General features: G+C 35.0%; 3 protein-coding genes and 1 non-coding gene across 8 annotated transcripts; 1 reads left to right on the top strand and 3 right to left on the bottom strand.

The window, feature by feature from the left end:
* Positions 1–98: 98 nt before the first annotated feature.
* LOC18049974 (ubiquitin-related modifier 1 homolog 2) lies at positions 99–1,221 on the top strand. Its single transcript, XM_006445124.2, has 4 exons — positions 99–257; positions 573–648; positions 730–812; positions 968–1,221. Exons 1-4 carry the CDS (start codon positions 235–237, stop codon positions 1,083–1,085), a joined length of 300 nt encoding a protein of 99 aa, XP_006445187.1. The 5' UTR covers positions 99–234; the 3' UTR covers positions 1,086–1,221.
* A 2,021-nt stretch (positions 1,222–3,242) lies between these two features.
* On the bottom strand, positions 3,243–3,323 carry TRNAL-AAG. Its single transcript has one exon. It is a non-coding gene; the product is annotated as a tRNA-Leu (tRNA).
* A 233-nt stretch (positions 3,324–3,556) lies between these two features.
* On the bottom strand, positions 3,557–7,063 carry LOC18049973 (ATPase ARSA2). Its single transcript, XM_006445123.2, has 7 exons — positions 6,545–7,063; positions 6,143–6,264; positions 5,248–5,398; positions 4,719–4,829; positions 4,400–4,538; positions 4,198–4,313; positions 3,557–3,941 (listed from the first exon to the last, which is right to left on the bottom strand). The coding sequence occupies exons 1-7, from the start codon at positions 6,824–6,826 to the stop codon at positions 3,765–3,767; spliced, it is 1,098 nt and encodes a 365-aa protein (XP_006445186.1). The 5' UTR covers positions 6,827–7,063; the 3' UTR covers positions 3,557–3,764.
* Positions 7,064–7,344: 281 nt separating this feature from the next.
* Positions 7,345–13,726, bottom strand: LOC18049972 (SPX domain-containing membrane protein At4g22990). Of its 5 annotated transcripts, none has more exons than XM_024189354.1 (11): positions 13,651–13,726; positions 13,245–13,325; positions 12,994–13,114; positions 12,260–12,571; positions 11,826–11,930; positions 10,817–11,271; positions 9,885–10,186; positions 9,031–9,230; positions 8,675–8,865; positions 8,018–8,181; positions 7,347–7,853 (listed from the first exon to the last, which is right to left on the bottom strand). In XM_024189354.1, the coding sequence occupies exons 2-11, from the start codon at positions 13,295–13,297 to the stop codon at positions 7,615–7,617; spliced, it is 2,142 nt and encodes a 713-aa protein (XP_024045122.1). In that variant the 5' UTR covers positions 13,298–13,325; positions 13,651–13,726; the 3' UTR covers positions 7,347–7,614. The 5 variants fall into 5 exon arrangements, with proteins under 5 accessions (XP_024045124.1, XP_024045126.1, XP_024045122.1 ...); XM_024189355.1 differs by having other exon boundaries at positions 7,348–7,853; positions 8,018–8,151; XM_024189356.1 differs by lacking the exon at positions 11,826–11,930 and having other exon boundaries at positions 7,345–7,853.
* Between the last annotated feature and the right edge of the window lie 1,830 nt (positions 13,727–15,556).

Below are 15,556 nucleotides of genomic sequence, written 5' to 3'. Positions count from 1 at the left end.
TAAGTGGAAACGGCGTCGCATCTCTTAATTTATTTCACTTAGGGATAATTTCGTGATTGTCAATTTTGTACCCTTGTGATATATTTGATATTTTATTTTCGGACAGTTACATGCGAAATTTTATTGAGAACAAGCAAAGGGCTATTATTGTTTTCGTCAAGTTAACACAACGTTCTCACATCTCTGTTCTTCTAGGGTTTTGCAAATTTCTGAAATTTCTGCAAATCTTGAACCATGCAACTGACTCTAGAATTCGGGTAACGTGTATCTCTCAGATTTTGTCTATTCGCTTATATAGTTTTTGATCTTATAATTTTTTTGGATTCAATGTAATCGACGATATATTTTTTTCTTTTTGCAATTTCTTATAGATGTCACCTTTTTGGTTGGTTTTTATATTTGAAATCATGCTTGGTAGGTATGGAATTTTCGTTCATATTGACTTAGCAAATTCTTATCAACCATATGTGGTGGATTCATGTCCAAACAGTCTTAACCTTGTCCCTTTTATGAAATTTTGAAACTTAGTTGTCTTGTAACATTCATTTCTAATGAAGTAATTTTCAATGCAGTGGAGGGTTAGAGCTTCTTTGTGATTCGGTAAAGGTCCATAATGTCGATGTTGTTCCACCAAAAGGATCAGAGAAGGTAAATATGTTTTCTTAACAATTTTGCTTGGAGTTTGTTCTTCTTTGCCCGTATGATTTAATGCTCTCTCTTACTTTTCAGTTGATTATGAAAGATTTGCTTTCTTGGGTCGGCACCAATTTGATCAAGGAGAGGCCTGAAATGTTCATGAAAGGAGATTCTGTGTAAGTTATAAGCTGCTCATCGGAATTGATTGCCAAGTTTTGAATTTGTACTTGCACTAATGCGAGTTTTGTTATTCTTAAATCTTAATACAGCCTCCAATTGAACAAGTGTTACTTAAAATCTTATTTGGGTTGGGTTGTCAATTGTCATGCAGGAGACCTGGTGTTCTAGTACTTGTGAATGATTGTGACTGGGAGCTCAGTGGGCAGCTGGATACCACACTGGAGGAAAAGGATGTGGTTGTTTTTATTTCAACTTTACACGGCGGGTGATAAGCTAAATTATTGTAATTTCTTAGATGATAAGCACTTGTTATTGAAAATTGGTTGTACCCTTGTCTGGGTATTGAGTATGCTTGTTGAAGCATGTGGAATGAGATGAAGATGTTGAATGTTTTGTTGAGCCTCATTATGGTGTCATGCATGTTAATGACTATTTGCATAGTTTTTGGGTTGATAATGATGCTGCCTGACCGGCCACTAAAAATAATAAGCTACAATTTTATCTAATATTTAACAGAGGGTTTTAAGTATACATCTATAATTGCGGAGGAACAAGGCAGGAGTGAACCGACTTCCTGTTTTGAAATGCATTGCCTGCTTTTGCAAGTCACAGAGGCTATTTTGTTGAACCTCGGCCATTCCGCTCAAATTGGAAGAGACAGAGGCACCACTTGTTGCTACCATTCTACCAAGTTGTGTTGGGGTGCGTAGGACCTGGTGGGGAGAACAATAGAATCAGGTGATGAACAATTTGAGTTATAGGATTTATTGATATTTTAGTGTTTAACACAATGGTGCATTTACAAAATGGGAATCGAGTGGGTTGGGATCAAAATGAGAAATTGAAATTAATATAAATTGTTTACTTGAGTAGTATGAATTGAAATGGGAACGGACTCCATTTTCATTTATATGTTTACTTTGTTTTGAAATTAGAAAAAATTAAACTATTGCAAATTATTAAAAAAAATTTAGTTAACATTGTCATAACTATTATTTTATATTTTAATTATTGTGATTATTATTGTGATTATTATTATTATTATTATTAATTATCCATTTAAAAATAATAATAATAATCAAAATTGAATCATCATCATCAATAACAACAAATCATCGTTGTCGATATCATCATCAGATCGGAATTGTGGTCATCGGAGACGAAATCGAGACAGAGATGAAATCAAGACAACTCAAATGCAGACGAAATCGACAACCAGTTTATGTTCCATAGCCGACAAACCAATAACGACAGATGCGCTTGATTTTGGCAAGGACGATGGGTTTGGTCGCGATGGCATTGGACTGGACGGAGCTTTGGTGAGAGGAGTTGGCTTAGGGATTTGCTTTTTTATTTTTTGATATTTATATTTTTCATTTAAAGAGATAGCATTGTAGGAATATCAAAATGTTAATGAGGGGTAGAATTGAAACTCCTATGAATAGGAGACTAACTCCGACCCTCGTTGAAAATCAATCTTCCATTCTCTATTACCAAATTGGGAAGAACTCACGATTCTAATTCCCACTCTTATTTTATGAAACAAACATTATTAATTTTGATGCTCCAATCCGACGATTAAACATAATGTAAAATCTTACTATTGGCATTAATCCAATCGGCCTGATTATGATACATAGGACATGCTGTCTTTTAAATATTCACGCTATCAATTTTCCATGTTGAATTTTGAGGATAGAATGTTTATGTTCGTGGTTCGGCAAATCAATCCAAACAATTTACTACTACTATTATTATTATTTTTTCTCCAGCACGGCCTGGTCCGGCTGAATGGTTGGTTTATAACATATGGGAAAGAATGGAGCTTTTAAAATCCTAGATCCTTATAACACAACCTTGTGAATTTTATTTCCTAAATGGATAGAATGTTCGGCAAATTAATCCAAACAATTTATCGTTCTTTTTTTTTTCTCTAGTAGGGCCTGGTTCGTCTAGATGGCTGGTTGATAACATTAAGAGCATCTCCAAAAGACTCTATAAATTTTACTCTTTAAATATTCATTTGCTTACTTATATGGTAAATAGATGGGTGAAAAAAAATATTGTTCTCCGAAAGACTTTTCAAATAAAAATGAGTTAATATTATTTTAATTAAATAACTATTTTTTCAAAGGAAAAATCAATAGTAATTAAATCACCTTTCTCTTTTTCTTCAACAAAAAATAATAAAATATAAATTAAAAAGAGAGAAAATAACTCTTCAAATTTGAAGAGAGAATATCATTTTTTATTTAAAATTGAAGTATTTTTTGGAACCTTAAATATTGATATAACTCTTTAAATAAATAATAAAATCTTACTTGAATAATTTTTTAGCGATGCTCTAACGCTCCAAATCCTTATGCTGAATATCCCCAATCCCAATTTATTTTATAAAATAATAACAAAATAGTACTAAAATGTTGTGTTGAGAGTGGGATTTGAACCCACGCCCTTTCGGACCAGAACCTTAATCTGGCGCCTTAGACCAACTCGGCCATCTCAACAATTGTTGTAGTGTAATGGTAAATGTACTGTGAATTTGTAACAATTTGCAAATGACGGCTCTACCGTTTGCCGTCTTCACCGCAGTACAACTCGGTTAAATACAAGCATAACAAGGATATCTAAATCAGCATATAATCTTTAGTGTTAAAGAAAATGGTAAGCTTAGAACTGAAATGACAGAGATCGTTTCAGTTCAAGTGTAATGACTAAAACAGCAAAAGAAAACCCTTCAGATGGTTCGACAAGGAAAAGAATAATCTCATGTAATGATTTAAAAGGTATAAAAGTAAAGTATTCATGAAATAAATTTGTTATGAAACATTATCCTGCAGTAATATAGAAGAATGAATTCCCATGGCGGCCCAATGAAACAGGATGCCCTCTGTTGTCAGCAGGTGAAATAAAAAGAAGCCAAGGCTGTAATTGCGAGCAAAGTATCGTTAGGCCACCTGTTTTCCTTTTCTTAGTCTCTCTAACTCTGCTTCTGCTTCTTGCAACTGCTGCCTTAGAGTGGACACTCTCCGCTCCAGATCTTCCACCGTATCTCTACTGGTTGAAGGTTGATATGGCGTAACAAAATGTTGTGAAAAAGCTTTCAGAGCTTCAATCCCAGTTACCTACTCAATCCACATTTTGCTAATCAATGTGCTGACAAGTAATTCTAAAAGTCATATATGTATAAAGAAGTCAGCAATTTCAGTAATCCTATAAATCCTATAACTAAAGCTGAATTAAATCTGGGCTACGGATAAAGCAAATATTGGCATGTCTTTTCATCCCAAAATATTTTGGAAAATAGAACATTGTTTTCATTAATTTTCACATGGCATGAATGGCTAAGGTATGCTTAACTTTTGGCAGTCCGAATTTTACCTCTTCTGGCAGCAAAGGCAACTTGGTGATGTGAAAGTCATCATACAACATGTAGAACTGATCGAGGTACTTTTGTTGCATTCGCATTCTAGCTCTGAGCAACTTCGATTCAACATCTACAATTACAATGCATGCCTATTGATGGTCAAACTTATTGTCTGAACAAGAATATCAGAAGGGCAAATAGAGGCAGGATGCTCACCTTCATCATCATAAAGTACTTGGTTAATAATAATATTATGTGTATCAATCTCAAACTTGGTTAGCTCCTGCACAAGTCGCTCAGTTTCATAGAGAGAGAGGAACTCTGGAATGCAAACACAGACAAAGGTTGTCAAGTCCTGCCAACAAGGAAACACAGCATATGGATATCAATAGTTGATTCCGGAAGTTTTGGAAAACCAAGTTAGATTTTAAGCAACTTCACAAATCCTAGTACTTTGGAAAAAAATAGCATCTAAAAAGTAATGAATAAAAGGAATTCCACTTAAAAAAACAACAATCATGTGGTTCTATCTTACTGGGTCCTTGAACTGCTTATTAACTCGTTCAATCACATCTTTCATGCCCTCAAGCCTTCCTAAGAGAGCATCCTCCCCAAATTCATCATCAATTCCAAAGAGACGGGTCATCTGTCATGAGAAGTTTCAAAATTAACCAAAGTAAGTGTAGCACAGACAGTAGTTGTAGGTTTATACTTTACACGTAAAATAAACGCCTAAAAATACGAAACCAGAACTAAGAATGTTTTGATAGTTCCAACCATGGTGGAGGATTAAAAGACATAATCAAATTAAAAAGCTTAAAGGGGCTCATTATTTATCAGGAAGAATACCGAAACATTAATGGCAAGGGGACAATTATAACAAAATAGTTAACCACTGCAAATTGCTAAAGTAAGCATTAAAGTCACACTACACCAGATTGCCGCACTTCAAACCCTGATAGTCGCACAATGGGAGTCTCAATTCAAAAAGGCCAAAAATTTCTACAACCAGATGATTGCGCTAGATAAAACTAAAGAACATATCTGGGTACTAAAGAACATACCTGATTAATCATGCCGCCAAATTTATTTTTCAAGGACATCATTTTGTCTAGCCCCTTCTCTAAGGTTGAAGGAAATTGTAATAGCCGGAGTGTATGGCCAGTTGGAGCTGTATCAAATACTATACAAGAATAATCCATTGTTTGCACCAATCTGGGGCAAAGTTATTTGTGCAAAAGAATTAGTAGATGGCAAGCAAATTATACAATATATGAAACAAAGACTGCAGAGAGAGTATACATCATGTCTTTCTCAGTCGTCTGTTTACAAAACAAGACACATATGCAAGAGCAAATAAAAGAGCATTTTTCATCCAAATCATAAAGCAATCATTCGGAGCTCCATGTTGTGTGTGAAGAAAAGTAAAATCCAACTGAATAAGGCAGAAAACTTGCACCATCGACATGCTTGACTGTTTGATTAAACATTCAAATACCACCTAAAACGATGCCGTCAAATAGAGCAAAGTATAATATTTGAATAAAGCCTCTACAGATCATAATAGGTCATCAAGAAAGCAAAATTTTGAGATGAATTAAAGTCAAAGTACACACTGGAAGCAAAATTTAGTTCATGATAATGCGTGCTTTAAATGCAGTGGATATCTAAATACTATCAAACTTAAGATTAAACAAGAAATCTTCAAACCTACAGCATTGCATTTTAATTTGTCATTAGATACATACATAACTCAAAAATGCACAAGAAACTAATAGTCTGTTGATTTGTTTGGTCCATTAATGCTAATGTAGGAAGATGTGCAATAGAAGCAAGGTGAATGGCAATTAAAACCGAACAACAAGCATATCACACCAAGTGTGTCCCTGTATAAAGATTAAGATCAGTGAAATTGCAAATCCACTTGAAAAATGCATATAGTTGTTTGAAGAATCTTACTTGAGCATCTCCGCAAAGCTCATTGCCTCATCAATACCGGGAATAGCATTTGCTAGCTCAGAAAACAAGCTATCCATTCCCTCGGTAGAACCCGTTTCTTCTTCGACACTAGGATCCACCTCCTGTAGAGAGCATCACACGAAAGATAGGGACAATTAAATGATGGCATCAATTCACAAATGCCAAGTATAAAACGGAAATCTCAGATGGTGAAACATCAAAATGTCTAAATACAGATTCAGGCCAAGGGAAGAAATTAACAAATACAATGAACCCCATCCCCCAATTTATTCAAAAAGAAAAAAGAAAAACCAAATTGACACTAAAATTGAAGAACCCTAAAAAAAAAAAAAAAAAAAAAAAAGCGAGATGAAGGAGGACATATGAAAATGAAAGGCGTACCATGGCATAAAGATTGGAGAAACCATTGACTAAAGTAGGTGTTTTGGTGAAGCGTTGCTGAAAAGCATCGCTGAGATTGTGAGCTGGGTCAGTGGATATGATCAAGACAGAAGGTCGGACCTCAGCCAAAAGGATCGAGAGAATTGAACTACATGTCGTTTTGCCAACGCCGCCTTTGCCTCCGACGAAGACCCACTTGAGACTATCTTGTTCTAGTATATTCCGTACACTGCCCTCTGGAATTTCTAATTCTTGATCTTGATCTTGATCCTCCTCCGTCATCTTTTCTTTTCTTTTTTCCCTCTTTTTCAACTCACTCACTGCCTCTTGTTCTCTGTTTCTTTCTTTGCTTCCGCTTTCTTCTCTTCTTATTAAGCCTTTGAGACGGGCACGAGTTCTCCTACAAATCCAGCACTTCAGCTGCAACTGATGACATCACTTTTGTCCGTCCCTCCATACGGCCTTGGTTGCTGCCTAACGCTATGGCTGCCTGGCACGCACGATTCGACTAACAATTTTTTTTTTAAGGCTGCTATTTACACTGTATAAATTATTGAGACCCGTTTATATCAACTTAAATATGATACTGCTAAAATTTTTTAATCCTCTCGAATATTCGACTAACTATTAATATTGGGTTAGATTATATCAAATTATATTATATTATATTATGTTTAATTTAAAATGGATCATTAATATAATTTTAAACAAAATGGTGTATAATTAATGTATATTGACGTCTATTCAAGTTGTTTGTGTAAGTTTACAAGAAATAAGAAGTTATATCATTACAATTTAATAGTTATTTGTTAAAGTATTGTAACTATTTACAATCTCTTAAGCAATGTATACAAGTACTCTTGGGCTGTAGAAAGTAAATGCCAAGGCATGAGCTTGCGATGACATACTATCATCATGTCAAGCATTAAATGGAACCTGATCAATTCAACCCAAAATATGTACATCGTTCAGAATTGAGGACCTGGTCAAACTATCTTTGTGATTTGATCAGGGACGGAGCAACTTCTTTTATACTGTACAGTATTTATTAATCAGAGAAGGCCAGCGATTTAATAAAGGGAGTTGTAAGTAATGCAGGTGGCAACAATGGAGGAGATACAGATGAAGAGTGAAGGGAGTAAGGTGACATTCAAGAGTCTACTCTCCCCCAAGTACCCAGATAATGTTATTGTTCCATCTGCAATTACCCGAGCCAGGGTTCCAGCTTCTGTTGAAAGTAGTCCACCGTTGTAGGTTCCACGGGAAAGCCTTGAGGACATGACCCGAGACAGAAGGGATAAATTCACACCTGGATTTGGTCAAGCAAAATTGGATTTTGTAGTCAATCTCAAATCATAGAACATCTCCAAGCAATACTATATACTATCTCATGTACAATACCCCAGTCATTGGTTAATTGTTCAATGATACAAACAAATGTGATGGTTCATTACCATAAATAACCACAGTTACCTTCAAGAACTTCAGCTGCCACAAATGTAATTAGTGCCGAGCCAACATATTGAGGCACTGAATAAGGGACCAATATATGGAAGCTTAGCAGTATGCCTATGCACACTATGATTTCAGATGCCAGTAGAACTTGCCTGCAATCGAGTAACAGAGAAGAAATGAATCTGCACGGAATATAGCATTCATACATTATGATAACATACTATATTGTAAAGCTGATTATCTGCTGGTTACAACTTCCGGGTCCAACATAAACTAACACAACTAAAGAACTTGATGTTGATATGAGTCAGGATCGTATATGACATTTTTGTTACTATCTTCATTGGTCTCTATGGGAAAAAAGCAAAGGGCTTCACTACCTTAGAATTTCTTCAAAAGATTAGTTGGAAACAGGATCAGTTCCTCACTCATTCTGCAGGGAAGCTAAGTAATTTTTCAATGCTTGAAAATAAACTGGAACCGGATTTTACAGAGATCAGACGATTAAAAATCCTCCTACAGAATAGATTTTAGCTTTCTATTGTTTAGAGCCTTAGGAGTTTCTTTCCATTGACAAAAATGAGCATGGATAAGACATCTGAAAATTCAAGATTTCTGACCGATAAGATGAGGAAAAGATAAGGTAGTTGTTCATACTCACAATGGAAGGCTTACCTTTCTTCGAAAATATTGCTGATGTAATTTCCAACAATAATGTTTACAGGAAGCACCGTTAGCCCAAGACATGCAAGAAAAATTGCTACTCTGCTGGTTGACCATATGAAGTAATGTTCAGTGATGACACTTGATTCAGCAAGCAAAATCTCCATAGCATATTTGAGCATAAAATAAACAAATAGTTGGACCTAGCAAAAAATATGATGACTCAAGTAAAAGATCACGTGTAAATAGTGCCTATAATATATATATATATATATTGATTCTTTATTGAGCATGCCTAGAAGCAAAATGTTGGGCACCCTCTAGAGATAACAATGAATGAAAACAACATAACGTTAGGGGTTCTATACCTTAACAGATGGTGTGAGTAATCGATATGCTGACATAATTGAAGTGACAGGTCTGTGAGTTATCTTAGAATCTTCATCATCTTCATCATGATCATCATTATCCAGTTCTTGATCATCATTTTCATCTTTTTGCTTTGCTTCAGAGTTCAAAAGCAATGGCCGGGTAGAACCATTATCTACAGTGCAATTGATCAATAGCCCTATCATAATAAGAAATACAACTATTCATCAAAATCCACGCTATAAAAGGACACAGTTTATATTAGTTTATGTGAAATGACAACTTAAAGGCACATGAATGAAATGTTGTGGTATTAACTAGGTACAAATGTCCCCATCCAACCTGGCCTAACTTATACTTAAGGATTCAATTTCAAATATTTACTTCGTAGAAAATGAATAGTACTCCCCGCCGTCAGGTTCACCCAAGGTAACTTTGAGCAGCCTCAAAAAAAATACAATTGGAGTCATAATACCTCAATGGTTTAGCTAACTCTGACACTTAGGTTGCATCTTCTTTTTCTTAGCAAAATACTGGTGTATGTATGGGTCTGATAAGAAAAAGAAGATGCAACCTAACTCATATGGAGAGAGCGACGATGGTATAACCACACAGTTGTATATAGATCTGAGCAGCATTGGAAGGAAGCAATTAATGTTGTTTAAGATTTATTAGTTATAAATCATAGTGTGGACGAGAATGCAAGACAGCAAGTTGGTTACTAATTAGATAGTGTGAAAAGAGCTGACAAAAATTCACGCTGAACAGAGAGGGAAGCCAAAAACACTAAAAGCAGAAAAAGAACAGATTAATGCAAAATGCAAACTTAAAGTTCCCAATCTTGTTGACAAACCAGCATTAGCTTCCTGTGGCACAAGATTCTCCTTAGTCTCAAGCGGTGGCTCTCTAAAGGAAATCCACAACCACAATAAGTAGACAAGCCATAAAAGAGCCATCACCCAACCGGGTAAAGTGTCCTCATTGAAGGTTAACTTGTAAATCTTAAAATTAGTTTGAAATAAGCAAGCAAGAGCTGGACCACATGCCATTCCAAGTGCACTGGCACTGACAAAACCTGCAGAAGCCCGCATTCTCAATTTAAGTGGTACACAATCACTGATATAACGCCTGTTAACAGCTCTTGCAGAACCTAACCTGAAATATAATAACTTAGACTAGTCAATTAATATATTTATTTTCCTGAATATGACTTGTCAAAAATATTTTAAAATAAAAAAAGATATGGCCCAGGAAAATCTCAGAATAAGCACCACTATGCATGCGTATACAGAAAATTTAAATTAATAGAAATAAACTTTATTATAACATCACTTCTATGGTATTAGAAATTCACACCAGAGCTCTGTCAAAAAGAAAACAGAGGAGAAGAAAAAGAAACTGAAATGTTAGAGAGAGTTTCACATAAAAAATTTTCCACTAATTTTTAAATTAATATGCATCCACTTAGAATTGATATCTTAAAATCCAAAATTCAAGTTAAACTTCATATTTGTCATAATTGTAAGTCAATCACACACAAAAAAGGAGTTCCCACATTAATCCAAATTCCAACAATTGAAACTGTGCAACTGGCATCAGAACAAGACAATATCAGTATTTACTCTAAATGTCATTGTTATTGAAGACCTCTTTTACTCATACTTGTTTGGTCATTCCAAAACTTCATGCAGTAAAGAGCCTGTTGATTGATAATGATACGGAACAATAGTCACAAAACAAACAAATCAAATGCGAGATTCAATGACCAAGAAATGAGCCACTTACCCACAAAATAGCCGACCTATCAGAAGAACTGCTATGGAATTAAGATCATAAGCCATTGCATATAAGGTGTTTCCAACAAGAAGAACAATGCTGCTGAACACAAGTGGTTTCAAGTATGATCTATTTGACCATGCACTAAAATAAACTGAAGAAAACACTTGTGCAACAGCCATCGACCCAATTATGACACCACAAAGAGTTGCCGCAGCTCCAAGGCTGAGGGAGTAGTTATCAGCTGTAGGGACAATAACATATGTGTTGACCATATACAGAAACGTGTTTACCAAGTTCAGCAGAAGTGAAGTAAAATGATATCTCTGCTCAACATCTTGGTCTCCAGAAGGACTTGGTAACTCCTCTTGCATAATAAAAGCATGCTTTCCCAAGAACTCAAGGAAATTTGTTGAGTGAGACAACCTGTTCACAGCTGCTTTAATAGAATCGACTACAGGATCCTGTAAAATATTACAAAACATACTCGTCAATTTACTTATTCAAAACATACCACGTATATACATGAACTACATTCTGAATCAATAAAGAGGTGACTGGTACTACTATTTAAAGTTGCAGTAATGAATCATTTCCAATATTCAGCTAAAACATGTAACTCACATCAAACATACAAAAAACACTCTTTGTCGTTTTCCAAGGCAATCAACTAGCTGCAGGAGGAGCAGAATATGCAAAAGCAATTCAAGAGCACAAACCAGACAGAAACTAAGTTACCACCTCACAAGATGTTAGCGCAATAGTGTTGCATATTCTAAAATCCAGTAGTTATGTACTCACAATAGAACAGGGAAAAATTTCAAGTTTTGTATTTAAGAAGAGAATCTAGTTGAATTTTACATAGAGGAAGAAAGGCTTTTTACCCACAGATACATTCTGAAAGTTGATTTGAGGAAGTCAAATAAGAACTTCGTTACCAAATTGGAAACTCAATATACATTGCTAAAGAGAAAAGGAGTAATAAATATTGCATATATCAGTGGATGCGAGAGACAACCGGGTGAGATAGAGCAGGCTGATCATATATGGAAATGTAGCTCCCCTGATGGTCTTGAAGTTCCGCAAGATTGCGAGATATTGCTCCAACAACAGCACCAATACCCTGCATATGCAGTTACTATCTCGTTCATTTTCTTTTTTCTTTTTTTTTTTTTAAGGTAGAGAGGTGGGCTAAGCCAATCAATTATTTTAGCCTTCTACCTCCCCCAGGATCCGAACTCAGGTGGCTAGCCAAATAAAGCTACTTGAAATCCACTTGGCCACACCCCTTGGGGCAGGTTTTGTATAGTTATATATGCATAAAATGTGTAAAAACAGTGTAACTAAGAAACATGGGAAGGTAACCAAACTTTTGTTAAGAAACAGACAATTGAAAAGTCATTGAAATATGATTGAGTAAAGAACTTTTGATTATAAATTTGAGCACATTACCACATGCTTAAAAACTTGTCGCAGCTGAGAATATGGATGATTGGCACGGGTCTTGACATAGTAATCGGTGAATCTATAGCCAAAGCGCTTATCAAACTTTTTCAAAATCTTACGCAGACCAGTAGCATTCATCTCAACGAAAAAGAGAAGCCTTAAAAGATCATGTCCAACAGCTCTATATGCTTCCTGTAGTTCAGAAATTCTTGATCCATCTTGGTGCTGTGAAAGGGCATCATGATGTTCTCCAAGATCTGATAATCTGCTCGCTAGTGCTCCTTGTTGTTCCAGTAGAAACAATACAATCTTTTCAATCTGAAGTTGTAAAAAGAAGCAGCAGATATGGCCTTATTTCTTAAAATAAATAAATACTATAACACTTGCTTTATCCAGAGACACTCATTGATGTGGTAATCAGTAAGCTAAGAGCTGTAACAGACGCAGCACCATCTTTTTCCAAATCAGCAAGTAATTTCTCTTACAAACGAAGGAAACTAGCACTACAACGTGTTGACATACATAACCGTATACTGAGTATCTGTGTGTGGGTATGTATTTTGCTTGCATGTAATAAAGATTGACTCCAGTCATTTATGGTTCAAATGAACGGCATGAGAACTAAGCATCGTTAGGCAGAGTGTAACCCTCCAGTTAATCATTATGTTTAGGACTCACTTTATTTTATTCATGCCAGTGTGAGTAGTATTAATTCATGTATTCCGGTGGCTACAACTTACCTGATCATCAAGCATTCTTGCAAAGTCCTTGAGTACATTAAGACGATTTTCTGCCCCGACTTGAATTTGTTGCGTGTATCGGTTGACTTTCTTCTTCAGTAACTTATAGTTGATATAATATCTGAAAAAAAGAAGTACGCATTCAGATAACCATAATAAAAGGAGAAAATTATATTAAAAGCACAAACAGGAAACATAAATTTCATTTGGCATTTGTATATTTACCATTGAAAGGTACTAGAAGTACATACCCTTGCCATTCTTGAATTTGTGTTTCTTTCAACTTCTTCCCAAATGCAACCATCTCTCAGGAAACAATATTCAATAATGCCCTAAAATTAAAATATGATCAAATGTTATGCAAAACAAAAAAGTTCGAATAAACTTTAAAGGAAAAGAACCCACTAAACCACAACATAAAACCACGTAAGTAAAACCAAAATTTTGATTTTGGGCAGTGACGAAAACCCTAATTTGGGCCTACAACTACAAAGAATCACATGAAGTTACACTCGAGTCGACAAAACAAACAAACCCAGAAATGCGACAGTCTCAGGCATGAACGAATCATCAGCAACATAAAAGATAAAAAGGTCTCTTTCTCACATGCTTTTTTTTTTAACTTTAAACAAACAGTTGGCACGCGAAACCCTGAACCTTTAAAATCAGAGAAAAACGTGTTGCATTGCTTTCCGAGAACTGAGAAGAGGCGCTGCGGTGTCATGACTGATGACAGTCGCGCGAAATTTTGTATTTTAGTTAGTGAAATCAAATTTCGGGAAACGGCATTTTATACGGCACGTGACCTGACCTGTCACCCGTGGGAACGGGAGCCGCGGGCACTAACGTTAACTGACTTAACCTTGCCGTTAATGTTAAATAATTGTACGTATTTGGATGGATATCCCAAATTCCAAAATACAACAACTGTATTTTGTTAATATTATAATATTTACTTCAGTTTTCTTTTCTTTTCTTTTTTTTTAATTGCATTTTTACTTCAGTTATTCGGTAATAAATTGCTAGATACGGTACGTTGTTGTATTAGATTTTTATTTTTGAGCTCACATATTAATATATAATACAATTATCGTCAATACTATATCGAATTTAAAATAGTGAGCAAAAATGAAGGTTTCATATGGTAGAAAATTGAAGTTTCAACAAAATTAATTACTAATATAAAAAAATATTATCACTATAATTTTTGGATTTTATGTTCAGTTTATCTGGTCATATATATAATTCCAAAATTAAGCAAATATTTTAAAGATAAAAAAAAAATGGTATTTTTGTTACCCAACAAATCAACTGAGTATTCAGTGTTCACTGAAAGAAAAAGGACTTGAATTATGGTCGTCGTCAAAATAATAATATTAATAAACAAATAATGAAAAAAAAAAAAAAATTAAGAAGCACGTTTGAAGGCAACACATACGACTTCAGCGGCTGAAAGAGAACCTATATATATATATGCTTGAGGAGTTTTAATGATCGAATTAATTGTGAATTTCCCACCACATATATATATATATATATATATATATATATTATGGCCCAAAAATGGCTTTAATAAGTTCGTGTATTTAGATGATATTAAATTTTTGCAAACAATATTCTTAGTTCTTCATATTATATTTTTCTGAATCCAGATTCCTCATAGCATCCAACTGGAGGGAAGAACTCCAGATAATTAATCATACCAATATATATATTGTAGTAAATATCATTGAGTAGCAGAAGTGAATGAATTAACAGAGCTGCTGCTGCATGCTCACCGACGAATTAATTAAGTTGACAAGTGGAGTAAAGATGGTGAGGAAAAAAAAAAGAGAGCAAAAAATGTATAGCCGCGAGTTAAATTATTGCTGAGACTAATACATTCAACTAGATCTGCATATGAAGGTGGGGGGGGGGCTGTGTGTGTGCATATATGTATATTTAGAAAACCCATGCACGTTACTTAGCGGCAATATACTAACAGGAAAATCGCCATGCAATTAATTAATTAATTAATTTGACTTACAGCATATCTAATAGGTAAATATTTTACCTAGCTTGCCGCAGTAAACCCTTGTCGAATGTTAATGGGGACAAAATTTGGCTTGAAGCGAAAGCTTGCTTAGCTTGAGAGTTGAAGGCGGAGAGCCTGTTTCTACGGCCGGCAAATCAAAAGTGGGAAGTTAGAGCTTCAAAAATATAAACACGGCAAGTCTGCACTGGGAAAGAAAGAAATGGCATGCAAGAGATGGGATGGGTTTTAATCTGCATTTTGAAGGGTCCATTTCCTCTGTACAATGTGTCATTAATAGTGCTGCAAGTTTCATGAGTAAAACAAAGAATATTGCCACCATTTATTACCTATCACCACCGAATAGTAGACACGTGTTGATAATTTGTTCAGTCGGCTGTCTGGGAAATGAAAGGCCACCATGGAAAATCCCACTCCTTTTTTCTTTTCATTTCTTTTTTTCCTGTTTGGCACGATGGAAAATCCCACTTTAGTTAAAATTATATTATGTATGCTTTGAACTCTTAATTTGCCATGTAATATAATATGCAT

The sequence above is a fragment of the Citrus clementina genome, unplaced genomic scaffold (genome assembly GCF_000493195.1).
Source record: "Citrus clementina cultivar Clemenules unplaced genomic scaffold, Citrus_clementina_v1.0 scaffold_3, whole genome shotgun sequence".
Taxonomy (NCBI): Eukaryota; Viridiplantae; Streptophyta; class Magnoliopsida; order Sapindales; family Rutaceae; genus Citrus; species Citrus x clementina.
Note: the sequence above shows the minus strand (reverse complement) of the source record. Positions and strands in the feature narration are given on the sequence as shown.